General features: G+C 30.8%; 2 protein-coding genes across 2 annotated transcripts; both read right to left on the reverse strand.

The window, feature by feature from the left end:
- Positions 1 to 8,717: 8,717 nt before the first annotated feature.
- Positions 8,718 to 9,368, reverse strand: LOC127277938 (uncharacterized). Its single transcript, XM_051299387.1, has 2 exons — positions 9,198 to 9,368; positions 8,718 to 9,089 (listed from the first exon to the last, which is right to left on the reverse strand). The coding sequence occupies exons 1-2, from the start codon at positions 9,366 to 9,368 to the stop codon at positions 8,718 to 8,720; spliced, it is 543 nt and encodes a 180-aa protein (XP_051155344.1).
- Positions 9,369 to 11,515: 2,147 nt separating this feature from the next.
- Positions 11,516 to 12,514, reverse strand: LOC127277939 (uncharacterized). The gene is made up of 2 exons (XM_051299388.1): positions 12,345 to 12,514; positions 11,516 to 12,302 (listed from the first exon to the last, which is right to left on the reverse strand). Exons 1-2 carry the CDS (start codon positions 12,512 to 12,514, stop codon positions 11,516 to 11,518), a joined length of 957 nt encoding a protein of 318 aa, XP_051155345.1.
- Between the last annotated feature and the right edge of the window lie 1,407 nt (positions 12,515 to 13,921).

The raw sequence follows: 13,921 nt of genomic DNA on the forward strand, positions 1-13,921 counted from the left end.
GCACATTATTAAATTGGGAAATATTTATGCGCAACTGAAATATCAGCACTTAATACATGCGCACAAATAATAAATTATAAAACCGGATGCGCACTTTAACAAAATAATACTTATACCTGCGCAATAGAATTATCTGTTATTAATACATGCGCAGTATAGAAAATTACCGAAAAAGATGCCTATATTAGGAAATTTTATAATATTTATGCGCAGTATAAATTTTAGCACTCAATAAATGCGCATAAATAATAAATTACGAAAACGGATGCGCAATTTAATAAAATTTTACTGACACCTGCGCAATAGTAATATCTTCTGTCAATACATGCGCAGTATGAAAAATTATCGGAAGAAGATGCGCACTTTATGAAATTAGAGAATATTTATGCGCAGTAGGAATATTAACACTTAATACATGCGTACAAGATTCTTATACTTGCGCAGTAGAAATATCTGCTATCAATACATGCGCAGTATGGAAAATTATAGGAAAAAGATGCGCACATTATGAAATTAGAGAATATTTATGCGCAGTAGAAATATTAGCCTTTAATACATGCGCATAAGTAATAAACTACGAAATAAAATGCGCACTTTAATAAAACGATACTTATACTTTCGCAATAGAAATATCTGCTATCAATACATGCGCAGTATGTTAAATTATCAAAAGAAAATGCGCACATTAGGAAATTAGTAAATATTTATGCGCAGTATAAATTTTAGCACTTAATACATGCGCATAAATAATAAATTAGGAAAACGGATGCGCACTTTAATAAAATTTTACTGATACCTGCGCAATAATAATATCTTCTGTCAATACATGCGCAGTATGAAAAATTATCAAAAGAAGATGCGCACATTATGAAATTAGAGAATATTTATGCGCAGTAGAAATATAAGCCCTTAATACATGCGCATAAGTAATAAAGTACGAAATAAAATGCGCACTTTAATAAAACAATAGTTATACTTGCGCAATAGAAATATCTGCTATCAATACATGCGCAGTATGTTAAATTATCAAAAGAAAATGCGCACATTAGGAAATTAGTAAATATTTATGCGCAGTATAAATTTTAGCACTTAATACATGCGCATAAATAATAAATTAGGAAAAGGGATGCGCAGTTTAATAAAATTTTACTGATACCTGCGCAATAATAATATCTTCTGTCAATACATGCGCAGTATGGAAAATTATCAAAAGAAGATGCGCACATTATGAAATTAGAGAATGTTTATGCGCAGTAGAAATATTAGCCCTTAATACATGCGCATAAGTAATAAACTACGAAATAAAATGCGCACTTTAATAAAACGATATTTATACTTGCGCAATAGAAATATCTGCTATCAATACATGCACATAATGAAATTAAGAAATAATAATGCGCAAAATAAATATTATCACAAAAACATGCGCATAAATGATAAATTATGAAAACGTTTGCCAACTTTAATAAAATTATATTTATACCTGTGTACTAATAAAATATCTGTTAATTATACGTGCGCAGTATATTAGGTACTTAGAAAATTCGACACTAAATGTCTTTGCCGATTATTTAAAATAAAAACATATTACTTTGATGCATATTTTGAGTTCCTACATCATATCTAATGACTCTATCAGAAATATAAATAATTTTTGAAGGTCATCGTTTTATTGCATATTTCAGTATCATCATGCTGATTAATGATTCAATATGAGTTTCAGTTACCAGCTAGTGCAATAGTGACTTAGTTTGAAAGAAATTATTCTATATAGGTTTATGTTTAAGTGTTTTGATATATGTGTAAAACTTTACATTGAGGTTATTCAAAAGATGATTGAAATGATTTTTATAACAAGAAGATACCGTACTCATGATATATATAAGGCAAAATTCCTGTAGCGAACTAAGTGAAAAAAGTTGATCGGATCGGGCTGTCACTTGCACAAAGTTTAGCCCCAGGGGTGAGTAATTTACCCACGAATTATTGTTAGGTTTTTTTTAAAAATGTCGGGGAGGGAGGAGGTTGAATTTTTTTGAAAAATTTAAACAGTGGATTTTTGAAGACTTGTAACTTTTAAACAGCAAGAAGAAAAAAAATTTGACATATATGTTTTCTAAATGTTTTTTTGTGCTCTTTCGATTGGTGAAAAAAATTCAAATTAGACCCATTGCTCTGAAAATCAAATTTTATTTTGATTTTTCTTTAAGTTCGGTCCTTTTTATTTTTTTTTTATTTATTTTTTTTGAAAGCTAAAAATGTGTATTTTCACGACAAAAAATATTGAGATGTTGTTTTTTGTTATTTTTGAAATAAGCTCAGTCGCGCTCCAAGACTCGAAAAAATAACACAATGCGTCAACTTTTTTGCAGTGTAGGATGAATATTAGGTATGCTATAAACGATAAAAAACACACTATATTGGTAAGTGTATAAAATACGAAATGAAATTATTTAAATTAAATAAAAAATACATGAATTAATAGTAGCTTATTTGCGACTGTTACTGTTTGCGTCAAATATATTTTATAAGTATAAATGTTTCTTTTCGAAAAGTCATATGAGTTTTATGACCCAATAATTGTCATAAATAAAAAACATTATGTTTAAAAAAATGTTTGATAAATAAAATCATAAATAATAGCAATAATTCTACTAATTTCCAGAATACGTTCATACATTTAACCCTAAATTATTGAAGACTTACGATTTACTCGTTCTAATATTTAAAAATTTTTAAAATCTGATATCAGTACTAATGCAGGACTAGACTCTGTCCTTTCATAAAAGAAAAGAGATGAACATATAAAATTCGATTGTTTTCATTGTTTTTCTTGCGAGATTCACGGTTTTTCGAGACGAGACTCGCTCGAAGTGCATAACTAGATATCATATTCTTAATCAGCGACCCTGCGTGAAGTTATTGTAAACCATATACTTATATGAGGCATTTCATATGAGAATACGGGGTCAGGTCTCGGATTTTTCTCAAAATTCGGTAAATTGTAGTGATGGTGGTGCTGAATAAGTGAACAAATTGTGAATTTAAAATTTTTCGAGATATTTACAACAACAAATTAGAGATATATATTTTTGCTTTACTTATAACTTTTTCCCTACTAAAAATAGAGAGAAATGTTAAGAATGTTTTTTAAGCAAAAGACCGTAACAATTTCTTAAAAAAATAAAATTGTTTATAACTTTTAAACATGTTTTCCCTCATTTTGAAGCGAGAAAAAAATCATGAATATTGTTTAAGTGAAAATAAATCTATGGTTAAATTTTTGAAATAGCATTATTTTTTGTTTACGAGATATTTATTAATTATACGACCGTTGGAAATTGTGCGACCTCTGCTTTTTCAACAACTATAAAACTGTTCAAATCTTTAAAAATATTAAAACTAAAAATTTTTCCTCTTTATTTTATCAAAGCTAATAAAATTCTGAAAGAAATGACACCTTGACAAGGAGAATATGTTAATTTTGCTTCCTCGTGGAGGAAGCTATGTAGTCCTTTCGTTTATAAAATTTTTAAAAATGGTGAAAACAAATTTTCCTCTATATAGAAAAATGTTATATGAGATCCTTATCAATTGTCCGGATGTATGTATGTGTGTGTGGATAGTTTTTGTGAACACGATATCTTTAAGAGGTTTTAATAGATTTGGATAAAATTTGGTAGGCTTATTTTACACATTAATCTCTCAAAAATGACGAGAGGATTTTTAAAAATACCCCCAAAAAAAAATTTTATCGTCTTTTTTCCAAAAAATTTTTTTTAATTGAAAAAATTTTTTAATCGAAAAATTTAAGCTAATATATAATATAATCGTCTTCCTTATGTCAAGATGAATCGATTGATATATATAAAGTATAGATTTGATTGAAATTTAAAGAATTAATGAAAGTTAAAAAATCAAAAATTCTCATTTTAACTAAAAAATGTGTTTATTTAAATTCATGTTTATATATGAAATAATTTTATTCCCTGCATTGAAAAAAATTGGTTGGTATATATAAAGCATAGATTTGATTTAAAATTTGAGAATTAATAAAAATTGAAAAATCGAAAATTCATATTTCAGCTAAAAAATTTTGTGTTTTTTTAAAATTCAAGTTGATGAATAAAATAATTGTATTCCTTGCATTAAAACGAATCGATTCGTATATATAAAGTTTATGTTACACTCAAAATTAATTAAAATTTTCTTTATTTTTCAAAAAATTTAATTAATTTAAAATATTTTTAACTCGAAATGTTTTAAATCAATCAATTGAATTGGACAAATTCATTGCTTCCTTCACGAGGAAGCGAATTTTTTGCTTCACACAATGAGCAAGCATAATGTTTATAAAATAAACATAAAGTACCCCCTCCTTGTTCAATTAGATATCTAAGAAAAACCCAATTTTCAATGTTTTTACTATTTTTTTTATTTCTCTGTCAAAAATTAATATTTTTAAACGTTCTTAGGCTCATTGAAATCGTATTTTGTTATGCAATTCAAATTATATAAAACAATTCATGTACACATTCTTCCCTAGCGTATGCAAACCGTGAAAGTTGGCTCATAAAATGTCAAAAAATTTAAATTTAAGGTATCACATCGGCACTAATCGGAGTCAAAAGTTTGTAGCTCGCATTACTACTTCCCGCACTATACTTTCGCCCTCAACTCCCTATACTCTCAGCCCATACTGTACTTACTTCTACAAATACACTCGTACACGTATACCCCACACTAGCAGCGATTGGAAGGAGTAGGAGGTTTGACAACGTCGCTATAAGTCTCGGTTTGACTACTGTGGACTACTGTCTCTCTCTAACTAATTGTTACCATCCTGCGATGTTGCCACATCAAAGTGGCGGGTGTGCTATATATTGCAAATGACGTCATGAAATAGAATTTTTAATTTATAATTACGAATAAACGGCACGGTAAATTATAAATTTCTTTGTATATTTTAGTTCCAAATTTATTCCTGAATTCAACATTAGTTTTTGAAAAAAATTTATAGAAAACTTCTGATGATATTTATGAAAATGTACTTCTCCCCCATACATTAGTCCCGTCTCCCATGCAAAATAAGCAACTTTGATTGCTAATATCTCTGGTTTCGTACGGCGAAAATTCTTCATATTTTGCAAATTTGTCAAGAATGATAATAAGAACATATGGTAAAATTTTCAAGAAAATTTATAGAAAACGGTTTTACCGATGTGATACCTTAATTCTACAATAAAATATAATGTTTAAAAATCAAGTAAATATATAATTCTAAACTTCTCTGATTTATGTAAGTAAATTTAAGATTTATACATTTTACTGATCATTTTTTGTCATATAAATATTAATCACAATTTTTTGACATTTTATGAGCCAACTTTCACGGTTTGCATACGCTAGGGAAGAATGCGAGGAAGAATGTGTACATGAATTGTTTTATATAATTTGAATTGCATAACAAAATACGATTTCAATGAGCCTAGGAACGTTTAAAAATATTAATTTTTGCCAGAGAAATAAAAAGAATAGTAAAAACATTGAAAATTGGGTTTTTCTTAGATATCTAATTGAAAAATTAACATATTCTCTTTGTCAAGGTGTCATTTCTTTCAGAATTTTATTAACTTTAATAAAATAAAGAGGAAAAAATTTTAGTTTTAATATTTTTGAAGATTTGAACAGTTTTATAGTTGTTGAAAAAGCAGAGTTCGCACAATTTCCGACGGTAGTGTAACTATCAAAAGTTAATAAAAAATAAAATAATTTACAAAGAACTAAAATTAGAATAATTTTAAAAATGCCATTCCAATGCTTATCGAAATCGGCACCTAACGAGTCCTATATGAACTATTTACTATTTTGGATAAACGGGCGTTAAATTAATAATTAATAATAAAAATTATTTAAATTTGAAGATATAATCTCCTTTTAATAATATAGATTGTTAAAAATGCTATTTCGACTGATTTTTTTGACGCAGAATTAGATGATCTTTCAAATAAAAAAAGAATTGACGATTTATCTCCTTTTCTTCAAATGTTATTAATTATAAATTTAATACCCGTTTATCCAAAATAGTAAATAGTTCATAAAGGGCTCGTTGGGTGCGGATTTCTATAAGCATTGGAATCACAGAAAAAACCTAGTCTTATTTTTGTTGCTACTCATTTTGAGTCCATGTTTTTTCTGTGATGGTATTTTTAAAATTATTCTAATTTTAGTTCTTTGTAAATTATTTTATTTTTTATTAACTTTTGATAGTTAATTAATTAATATCTCGTAAACAAAAAATAATGCTATTTCAAAAATTTAACCATAGATTTATTTTCACTTAAACAAAATTCATGATTTTTTTCTCGCTTCAAAATGAGGTACAACATGTTTAAAAGTTATAAACAAATTTTATTTTTTAAAGAAATTGTTAAGGTCTTTTACGTAAAAAACATTCTCAACATTTCTCATTATTTTTAGTAGAGAAAAAGTGACAAGTAAAGCAAAAAAATATTGCTGTAATTTATTGTTGTAAATATCTCGAATAATATTAAAAATTTTAAATTCAAAATTTGTACATTTATTTAACACCACTATCACTAAAATTTACCGAGTTTTGAGAAAAATCCGAGACATGACCCCGTATTCTCATAAGAAATGCCTCATATAAATATATAGTTTACAATGACTTCACGTGCTACAAAAACTAAATAATTTATTTCTTGGAAACTACAAGACATACTATCTTTTTCAAAGTTTTTTATTTTTCAGGACATTGTACAGAATATTCATGAATTTTATGAAAAATATCGAAGATATACTTTTCGAATTATTTAAACAATTAAAATTGTTTTTTTTAAATTAAACTTTTTCAGTTTTTTTTCAAAATTTTTTTTCATGAAAAAGCATATAAATACGAGTATTTTAAAAAAAATTCATTTCCATTGGTTAAAAATTACATCAGTTATAATAAATCAAAAAAAAATTACAAAAAATTTAAATGTGCAATATTTTGGAAAATATTTTGAATTTTTTAAAATACTTAGGATTTCATTTTTTGACCCTTAAAGGGACCCAAATTTTCAATATTATAAAAATTTATCAAAACAGCATAAATCGGTGCGATCACTTGACGTTGAGTAGCTCACTAGCGATTGATTAGGGAATTAATTAAAGTTAAATAAATATGATCATGAGATTTTTAGAATTTTTGTTACTAAAAGTAGTAACTTAATTTATACCATTTTCAGGTGCCAACAATTAAATTCATACTTTAAGAACATTCAATGTGTCTTATGTTTCTACCATAATTTAACTAAGTAGCGATTAATTAAAGAATTAATGAGGGTAAAATGAATATGATCATGAGATTTTTAGAATTTTGGTAATTAAAAGTAGTAGCCGAATATAAAAAATATATATAAGGCAACCATTAAATGCATACTTTGAGTACCATCAATGATTCTTTTGCTTCTATCAGATTTTAGTAACCATCGGTTGTTAATGTAATTAACAGGATGTAATGAGTAAGAATATAACGTATTAAGACAATTTGCTTTATAGAAAATGGTAGAAGTCTATAAACAATTTGCATTATTCAACGAGTAAATGCATACATTGGGTACCATCAATGTTTCTTTTGCTTCTATCAGAATTTTAGTAACTGTCTATTGATTAGCGAATTATTCATGGTAAAATAAATATGGTCAGAAGATTATAAGAATTTTTGTTACTTAAAGTAGTAGCCTAATATAAACAATTTACATAAGTCAACAATTAAATGTATACTTTGAGTACCATCAATGTTTCTTTTGCTTCTATTAAAATTTTAGTTACTAGCGTTTGTTAGCTAGCAGTCTATAAACAATTTGCATTAGATAACAAGTAAACGCATACTATGAGTACTATTAATGTTTATTTTGCTTCTACCACAATTTTATTAACTGGCGATTGATTAGGGTATTAAGGAGGGTAAAATAAATATGGACAGGAGATTATCAGAATTTTTGTAACTTAAAGTAGTAGTCGAATATAAATAATTTGCATTTGTCGAAAATTAAATGCATACTTTGAGTACAATTAATGTGTCTTAAATTTTTCTCAGAATTTAAGTAACCATCTATTGTTAATGTTATTAATACTATTTAATGAGTAAGAATATAAGGTAGTACAGGATAGTAATTGAACTCGTATTCCAAACTAAAACAATTTATTTACTATAAAAAGAAATTGTATCAAACAAAAATGATTACAATGGTTTCTTGGTGAACTTTGTCGAAATACTACCACATGTAGTCGAGTTCTCGTGCAGCTTCGTTTGCGCCACAACGAGGCGACGATCTAAACTAATATTAAATGGTACAAAATTTAAATTGAATACACGTACATCAGCCGCCCACCAATTAATCTTGATTAATTTAAAATTTCAATTTCGACTGGCAATTTGCACAATTTCACAATTGGACGCTTAAGAATACTATTAGCCGTTATAACAGTTACGACCCTAACCTTTCCGTCTGCACCGCGGTGCGATTTTACAATTTTTCCCAAACGAGGCGAGTTGGAGTCACAAATTAGAACAACGTCGTTGATTTTTAAATTCTCAGTATCACAGGTCCATTTTGTTCTCTGTTGCAATGAAGTGAAATATTCTTGTTTCTAGCAAATTCAAAAATCTTGGGTAATACGCTGGTTTACCTGCCACCGATTTAATTGATTCATGGGAACTTCTTGATGTCAGGATCAGGCAAGTTGGTGAGCGGTTCCCCGATTAGGAAATGAGCTGGCGTTAAAGGCTGTAAATCAAATAGCGTTGAAGGCAATGAATACAAAGGTCGTGAGTTTATGCAAGCTTCGATTTGCTCCAGAACGGTGCATAATTCCTCGAACGTGAGAAGAGTCAATCCGATCATTCGTTTCAAATTGAATTTACATGATTTCACTCCCGCCTCCCAAAGTCCTCCCATGTGTGGAGCTAAAGGTGGAATGAAACTCCAATCTATTTTCTGAACGCTGCAAAAGTCATTGATGGAATTATGAGACTCAGTTTCTAGCAACTGGTATAATTCCAGCAACTCATTATTTGCTCCCTGAAAATTCGTGGCATTGTGGCTAAACAATTACGTTGGACAACCACGTCTCCCTACGAAACGCCGAAGAGTGACAATAAATTATTCAGCTGTAAGGTCGCCAACAACCTCCAGATGAATGGCCTTGGTTGAAAAGCAATCAAACACGGCGATGTAGGACTTGTTGGTCTTCCTTCCTCGACCCTTGTTTACGAGTGTGGTTATAGGCCCAGCAAAGTCGACCCCTGAAACTGAAAATGCTCGCTGAGGCTTCACTCTATCTGGTGGTAAGTCACCCATGATTTGAGTAAGATGCTTAGGATTATTGCGAAAACAACGAGTGCACTTATTCACAGTTGATCGTGCAAAATTTTTCCCACGAATGGGCCAAAATTTTTCGCGAATTGAATAGAGCAGTGCATGAGGACCGGCATGCGCGAGTTGATGATGCTCTCTTTTAAACAACAGCTGGTTAACTCTGTTATTGCTTGGTAGGTCAATGGAGTGCTTTACATCATATTCTCACGGAAGAGTGGCTCAATCTGCCGCCCAACCTGATCAATCCTGAAACGTCAAGAAAAGGTTTTAAACACGATAATGGACTCTTAATATTGATTTTACCTTCGGACTTCAGATCCTGAATCTCCTTGCAAAAATGAATGTTCTAGATGTTCTTCAGAATGCACTGTCTCGATTGAGAAATTTCAGCAACTAAAAGCTCTGAAAAGGCTCGATTGGACGAATCTTTACGGAAGTTTGATATAAATCTCAGGCAATAGGCTATTACCCTTTCGATTTTAGTTAATGAAGAGAAATGATTAATGACTTTATCAAGATAGAGGATGGAATTTTGAAAGCAATGAGTTATTGTGGTTCTGATTTTAATTCTGATCGGATTATTTCAAGGTCTTGTACAGAAAGATTAAAGTTTGTGGGCATCATTGACAAATATTTAGAAGAGTCTGATATTATTGAATGTCCTGATCACCATAAGGAATTGTCTTTTAGCTTTTCGAAACTCGTACCTCGCGATACCAAATCGGCAGGATTATCCTCGCCTTTGATGTGATGCCAATGAGAGGCAGATATTGATGCAGTTATTTTCGTCACTCGATTTAAAACGAACGTTTTTTTGTTTGTTGATGTCTACTGAAATCCACGCAAGAACTATTGTTGAATCAGTCCAAGCGTTAAGTGAATGAATTTTAATCCGTAGAGTATTTTTTACCTTGGTCACCAATCTCACCAACAAGACTGCACCACAAATTTCGAAAGTCTTCACAGCACCAATATCGTCGACGATTTTGCGCGAAATCGTTGACTCACTGGACTCACTTAAAAAAGAAATTAATTCTTTTTTATTAGATCGCCATTTATGCAACTCTAATTTTCCATTAATTAACAAATTTTGGAGTTCATTGATCAACGACTTCGCCTCGGGTAAACTATCAACACCTGTCAGAATCCTTTCGAACATGAAGACAAGTCAAAGCAGAAGCAACTGACGAATTCATCGATCGATTTCCATTAGTTTTTGACGTAACTGGACCCGATACGATCCAACCTAGTTTTGTGTTCTGCAAGATAGGCAAATTCGTTCCAAGCTCAATTTTTCCTTCATCTAGCAACTAAACGAAAAACTCTCCGCCAAGAAGCATATTAATGTGACCAGGGTCAGAGAAAATTGGATCTGCTAATTTTACTGAATTTGAAACTGATAATGCTCTTGTATCGACAGGGGCACTAGGTAAATCTTTTGTTATTTTTGGGACCACAAGGCATTGAACATTTAATTGACAATTTGTAACACGAGAATTTAACGTTATTTCGCAACTATGAGTTATTTTGCATGACATGTTATTTAATCCCGAGATTGATTTACCAAATTCTAAAAGCTTTGTTCCTGTTTTATTGCATGCTGAGATAGTAATGTTTGCCTCACTTGCGCTGTCTAAAAGTACGCGTAATTGGTGGACGGAACCGTTTACGTGTTTTACATTGACGATTGCGGTAGACAATAAAATATACTTATCTATCCCTGAATTGACGATATGATGAACTGCTGGAATGTTCGCCTGGTTGACTTCATTGTTCACCGTGGGTTCCTTTGATAAATCCGTTTTTTTGACCGATATGTGACACAAGGTATTGTGCCGACCTCCACAATCACGGCAAGAGCTATATTTGCATGACTTCACGAAGTGATCGTTCGTCAAGCAATTCAAACAAAGTTTGAGTCGCTTGGCTTCAAGAATCCTTTTTTCGGCACTAAGGTTTAAAAATTCCTCGCACGAATAGATGAAATGTGGACCCTGGCACATGTAGCACCTTCCACCCGCTTGAGATGTTGAGACAAAAGCAACTGGTCTGTTGGCTTGATTTCCCTTGCGTATTTTTGATGATTCTGTCGAATTGTTGATTTTGACTTTGGAGTTTGACGCTGCGTCTTAAGTAATAAATCCACTGGATGATGCTCTTCTGTCCAACAGTTGACATCGTCGTTGAAGGAAATCTATCATTATATAAACAGACACTTCTTCCTTTCCCTCGAGAAATTCCTCCCAATGACGTCTTGTTAGTTTGTCAATTTTCTCTTCTATCATGTACAACAATAGATCGTCCCACTTGTCAGTTGGGAGTTTAATGCGTTTCAAAACTCTAAGATGTTTTTGTATGTTTTGTATGTGATCTATCAAGTTTTGAATCCCAGTAGATGATTCGACGTCAACCTGTGGTATCTCGAACAAGCATTGTATGTGACGTTTGCAAATAGTTTTGTCGTTGTCAAAACGATCGTTTAACAATTTCCAAGCGACTTCACAGTTTGTCACGGAAATCTCAATCGTTATTTTTGCTGCGGCTCCTGATAGGGCACTGATCAGATACTGGTGTTTTTGCACATTTGGCAATTCGCTCTCGTGAATTAATGTTCTGAAAGTGTCCGAGAATCGCTTCCAATTCTCAATCTTGCCGTCAAAATTAGGTAAGTTTATGACGGGCAATCTTACGTGAGAACTTGAATTTGAGGTTGAAAGTCTCTCATTGGTTGATTGATTTGAAATTTGTAGAAGAATCTCTGCTTGTTGTTGAAGCATCCGTTCTAACGCACTCGCACCAGTGTTGACGTTTTCACTTGTTGTTTGGCGTGGCTTTAACAACTCTTGCCATCGCATTAGCAAAACCTTCACTTCTGCATATTGAGATTCGAACTTGTCTTCTTCAGTTGCATCTTCGCTTAATAATTCATACTTATCATTGCACTCACGAATATGTTACATGAAATCTTGAAATTCTTGTCCAAATGCGTCGACTTTATCTAGCCGCAACAATATGTGTTCGTCCTCGGGTCGAATCTTTTTGGTCCTTACATCCTCGACAAAAGTAGACATACGTGTCAACCTTCTTATCACGTATCCTCTCCTGCCCCAAAGCTTATCGATATTCATTGTAAATGATATAAAATTGAAATGTACACAACACTTGAAACACTTTTGCAACGTTTAAATAAATAACACTCGATTGACTTTTACCCAATTGTTCCTTTTACACTGTTAACGAATAAAACAAAAGACAAAGATGGCCGCTAATCGACGATTGATGCGTTCATAAAATATACTTGAATTTCTAGACAAATTGGATTTTGCGCATCTCTTGTCAGATCCGGCTCGAAGGACAAATGTACAGGATAATAATTGAACTCGTATTCTAAACTAAAACAATTTATTTACTATAAAAAGAAATTATATCAAACAAAAATGATTACAGTGGTTTCTTGGTGAACTTTATCGAAATACTACCACACTTAGTCGAGTTCTCATGCAGCTTCGTTTGCGATACCACGAGGCGATGATCTACACTAATCTCAAATAGTACAAAATTCAAATTGAATACACGTACAGAGATATTCAGAAATTTTACTAATAGAAAGTGGTAGTAGTCTATAAACAATTTGCTTCAGTCTACAATTGAATGCATACTTTGAGTAACATCAATGTTTCTTTAGCTTCTAACAGAATTTTAGTAACTATCGATTGTAAAATTAAATAACAGTAAGAAATAAGAAAGATTATAAAGTATTTAGAAAATTTGATTTATGGAGAGTGGTATCAGTCTATAAACAATTTGCATTATTCAACAAGTAAATGCTTACTTTGAGTACCATTAATGTTTCTTTTGCTTTTATCAGAATTTTAGTAACTGTCTATTGATAAAGAAATTAAACAGACTAAAACGAATATGGTCAGAAGATTTTTTGAATATTTTTTACTGAAAGTAGTAACCGAATATAAACAATTTACATAAGTCAATAAATAAATGCAAACTTTGAGTACCATCAATGTTTCTTTTGCTTCTATCAGAATTTTAGAAACTAGCGATTGATTAGGGTTTTAAACAGGGTGAAATGAATTTAACGTATTAAGAAAATTTGTTTCATGGAAAGTGGTTGCAGTCTATAAACATTTTGCTTATTTAAGAAGTAAATGCATACTTTGGGTACCATCAATGTTTCTTTTGCTTCTATCAGAATTTTAGTAACTAGCGATTGATTAGGGAATTTAAAAGGGTAAAATGATTATGGTCAGAAGATTATTAGAATTTTTGTTACTAAAAGTAGTAGCTGAATATAAACAATTTATATAAGTCAACAATTAAATGCATACATTAGGTACCATCAATGTTTCTTTTGCTTCTGCCAAAATTTCAGTTACTAGCGATTTATTAGGGTATTAAACAGGGTGAAATGAATATGATAGGAAAATTATTAAAATTTCTGTTACTGAAAGTAGTAACCGAATATAAAGAATTTTTATAAGTCAACCATTATATGCATACTTTGAGTACCATCAATTTTT

This window comes from Leptopilina boulardi, unplaced genomic scaffold (genome assembly GCF_019393585.1).
Source record: "Leptopilina boulardi isolate dan_hultmark-lab unplaced genomic scaffold, ZJU_Lbou_2.1 LbouV2_191, whole genome shotgun sequence".
In the NCBI taxonomy this organism is placed as follows: domain Eukaryota; kingdom Metazoa; phylum Arthropoda; class Insecta; order Hymenoptera; family Figitidae; genus Leptopilina; species Leptopilina boulardi.

What these genes read in the sequence shown, in the direction of transcription:
- LOC127277938 (XM_051299387.1), bottom strand. Translation starts at nt 9,368, where the DNA reads ATGGGTGACTTACCACCAGATAGAGTGAAGCCTCAGCGAGCATTTTCA. An exon ending in CCAAGGCCATTCATCTGGAG is followed by an intron (nt 9,090 to 9,197) that starts GTTGTTGGCGAC and finishes ACGAATTTTCAG; the next exon opens with GGAGCAAATAATGAGTTGCT.
- LOC127277939 (XM_051299388.1), bottom strand. Translation starts at nt 12,514, where the DNA reads ATGAATATCGATAAGCTTTGGGGCAGGAGAGGATACGTGATAAGAAGG. An exon ending in CAAGAATTTCAAGATTTCAT is followed by an intron (nt 12,303 to 12,344) that starts GTAACATATTCG and finishes TGAATTATTAAG; the next exon opens with CGAAGATGCAACTGAAGAAG.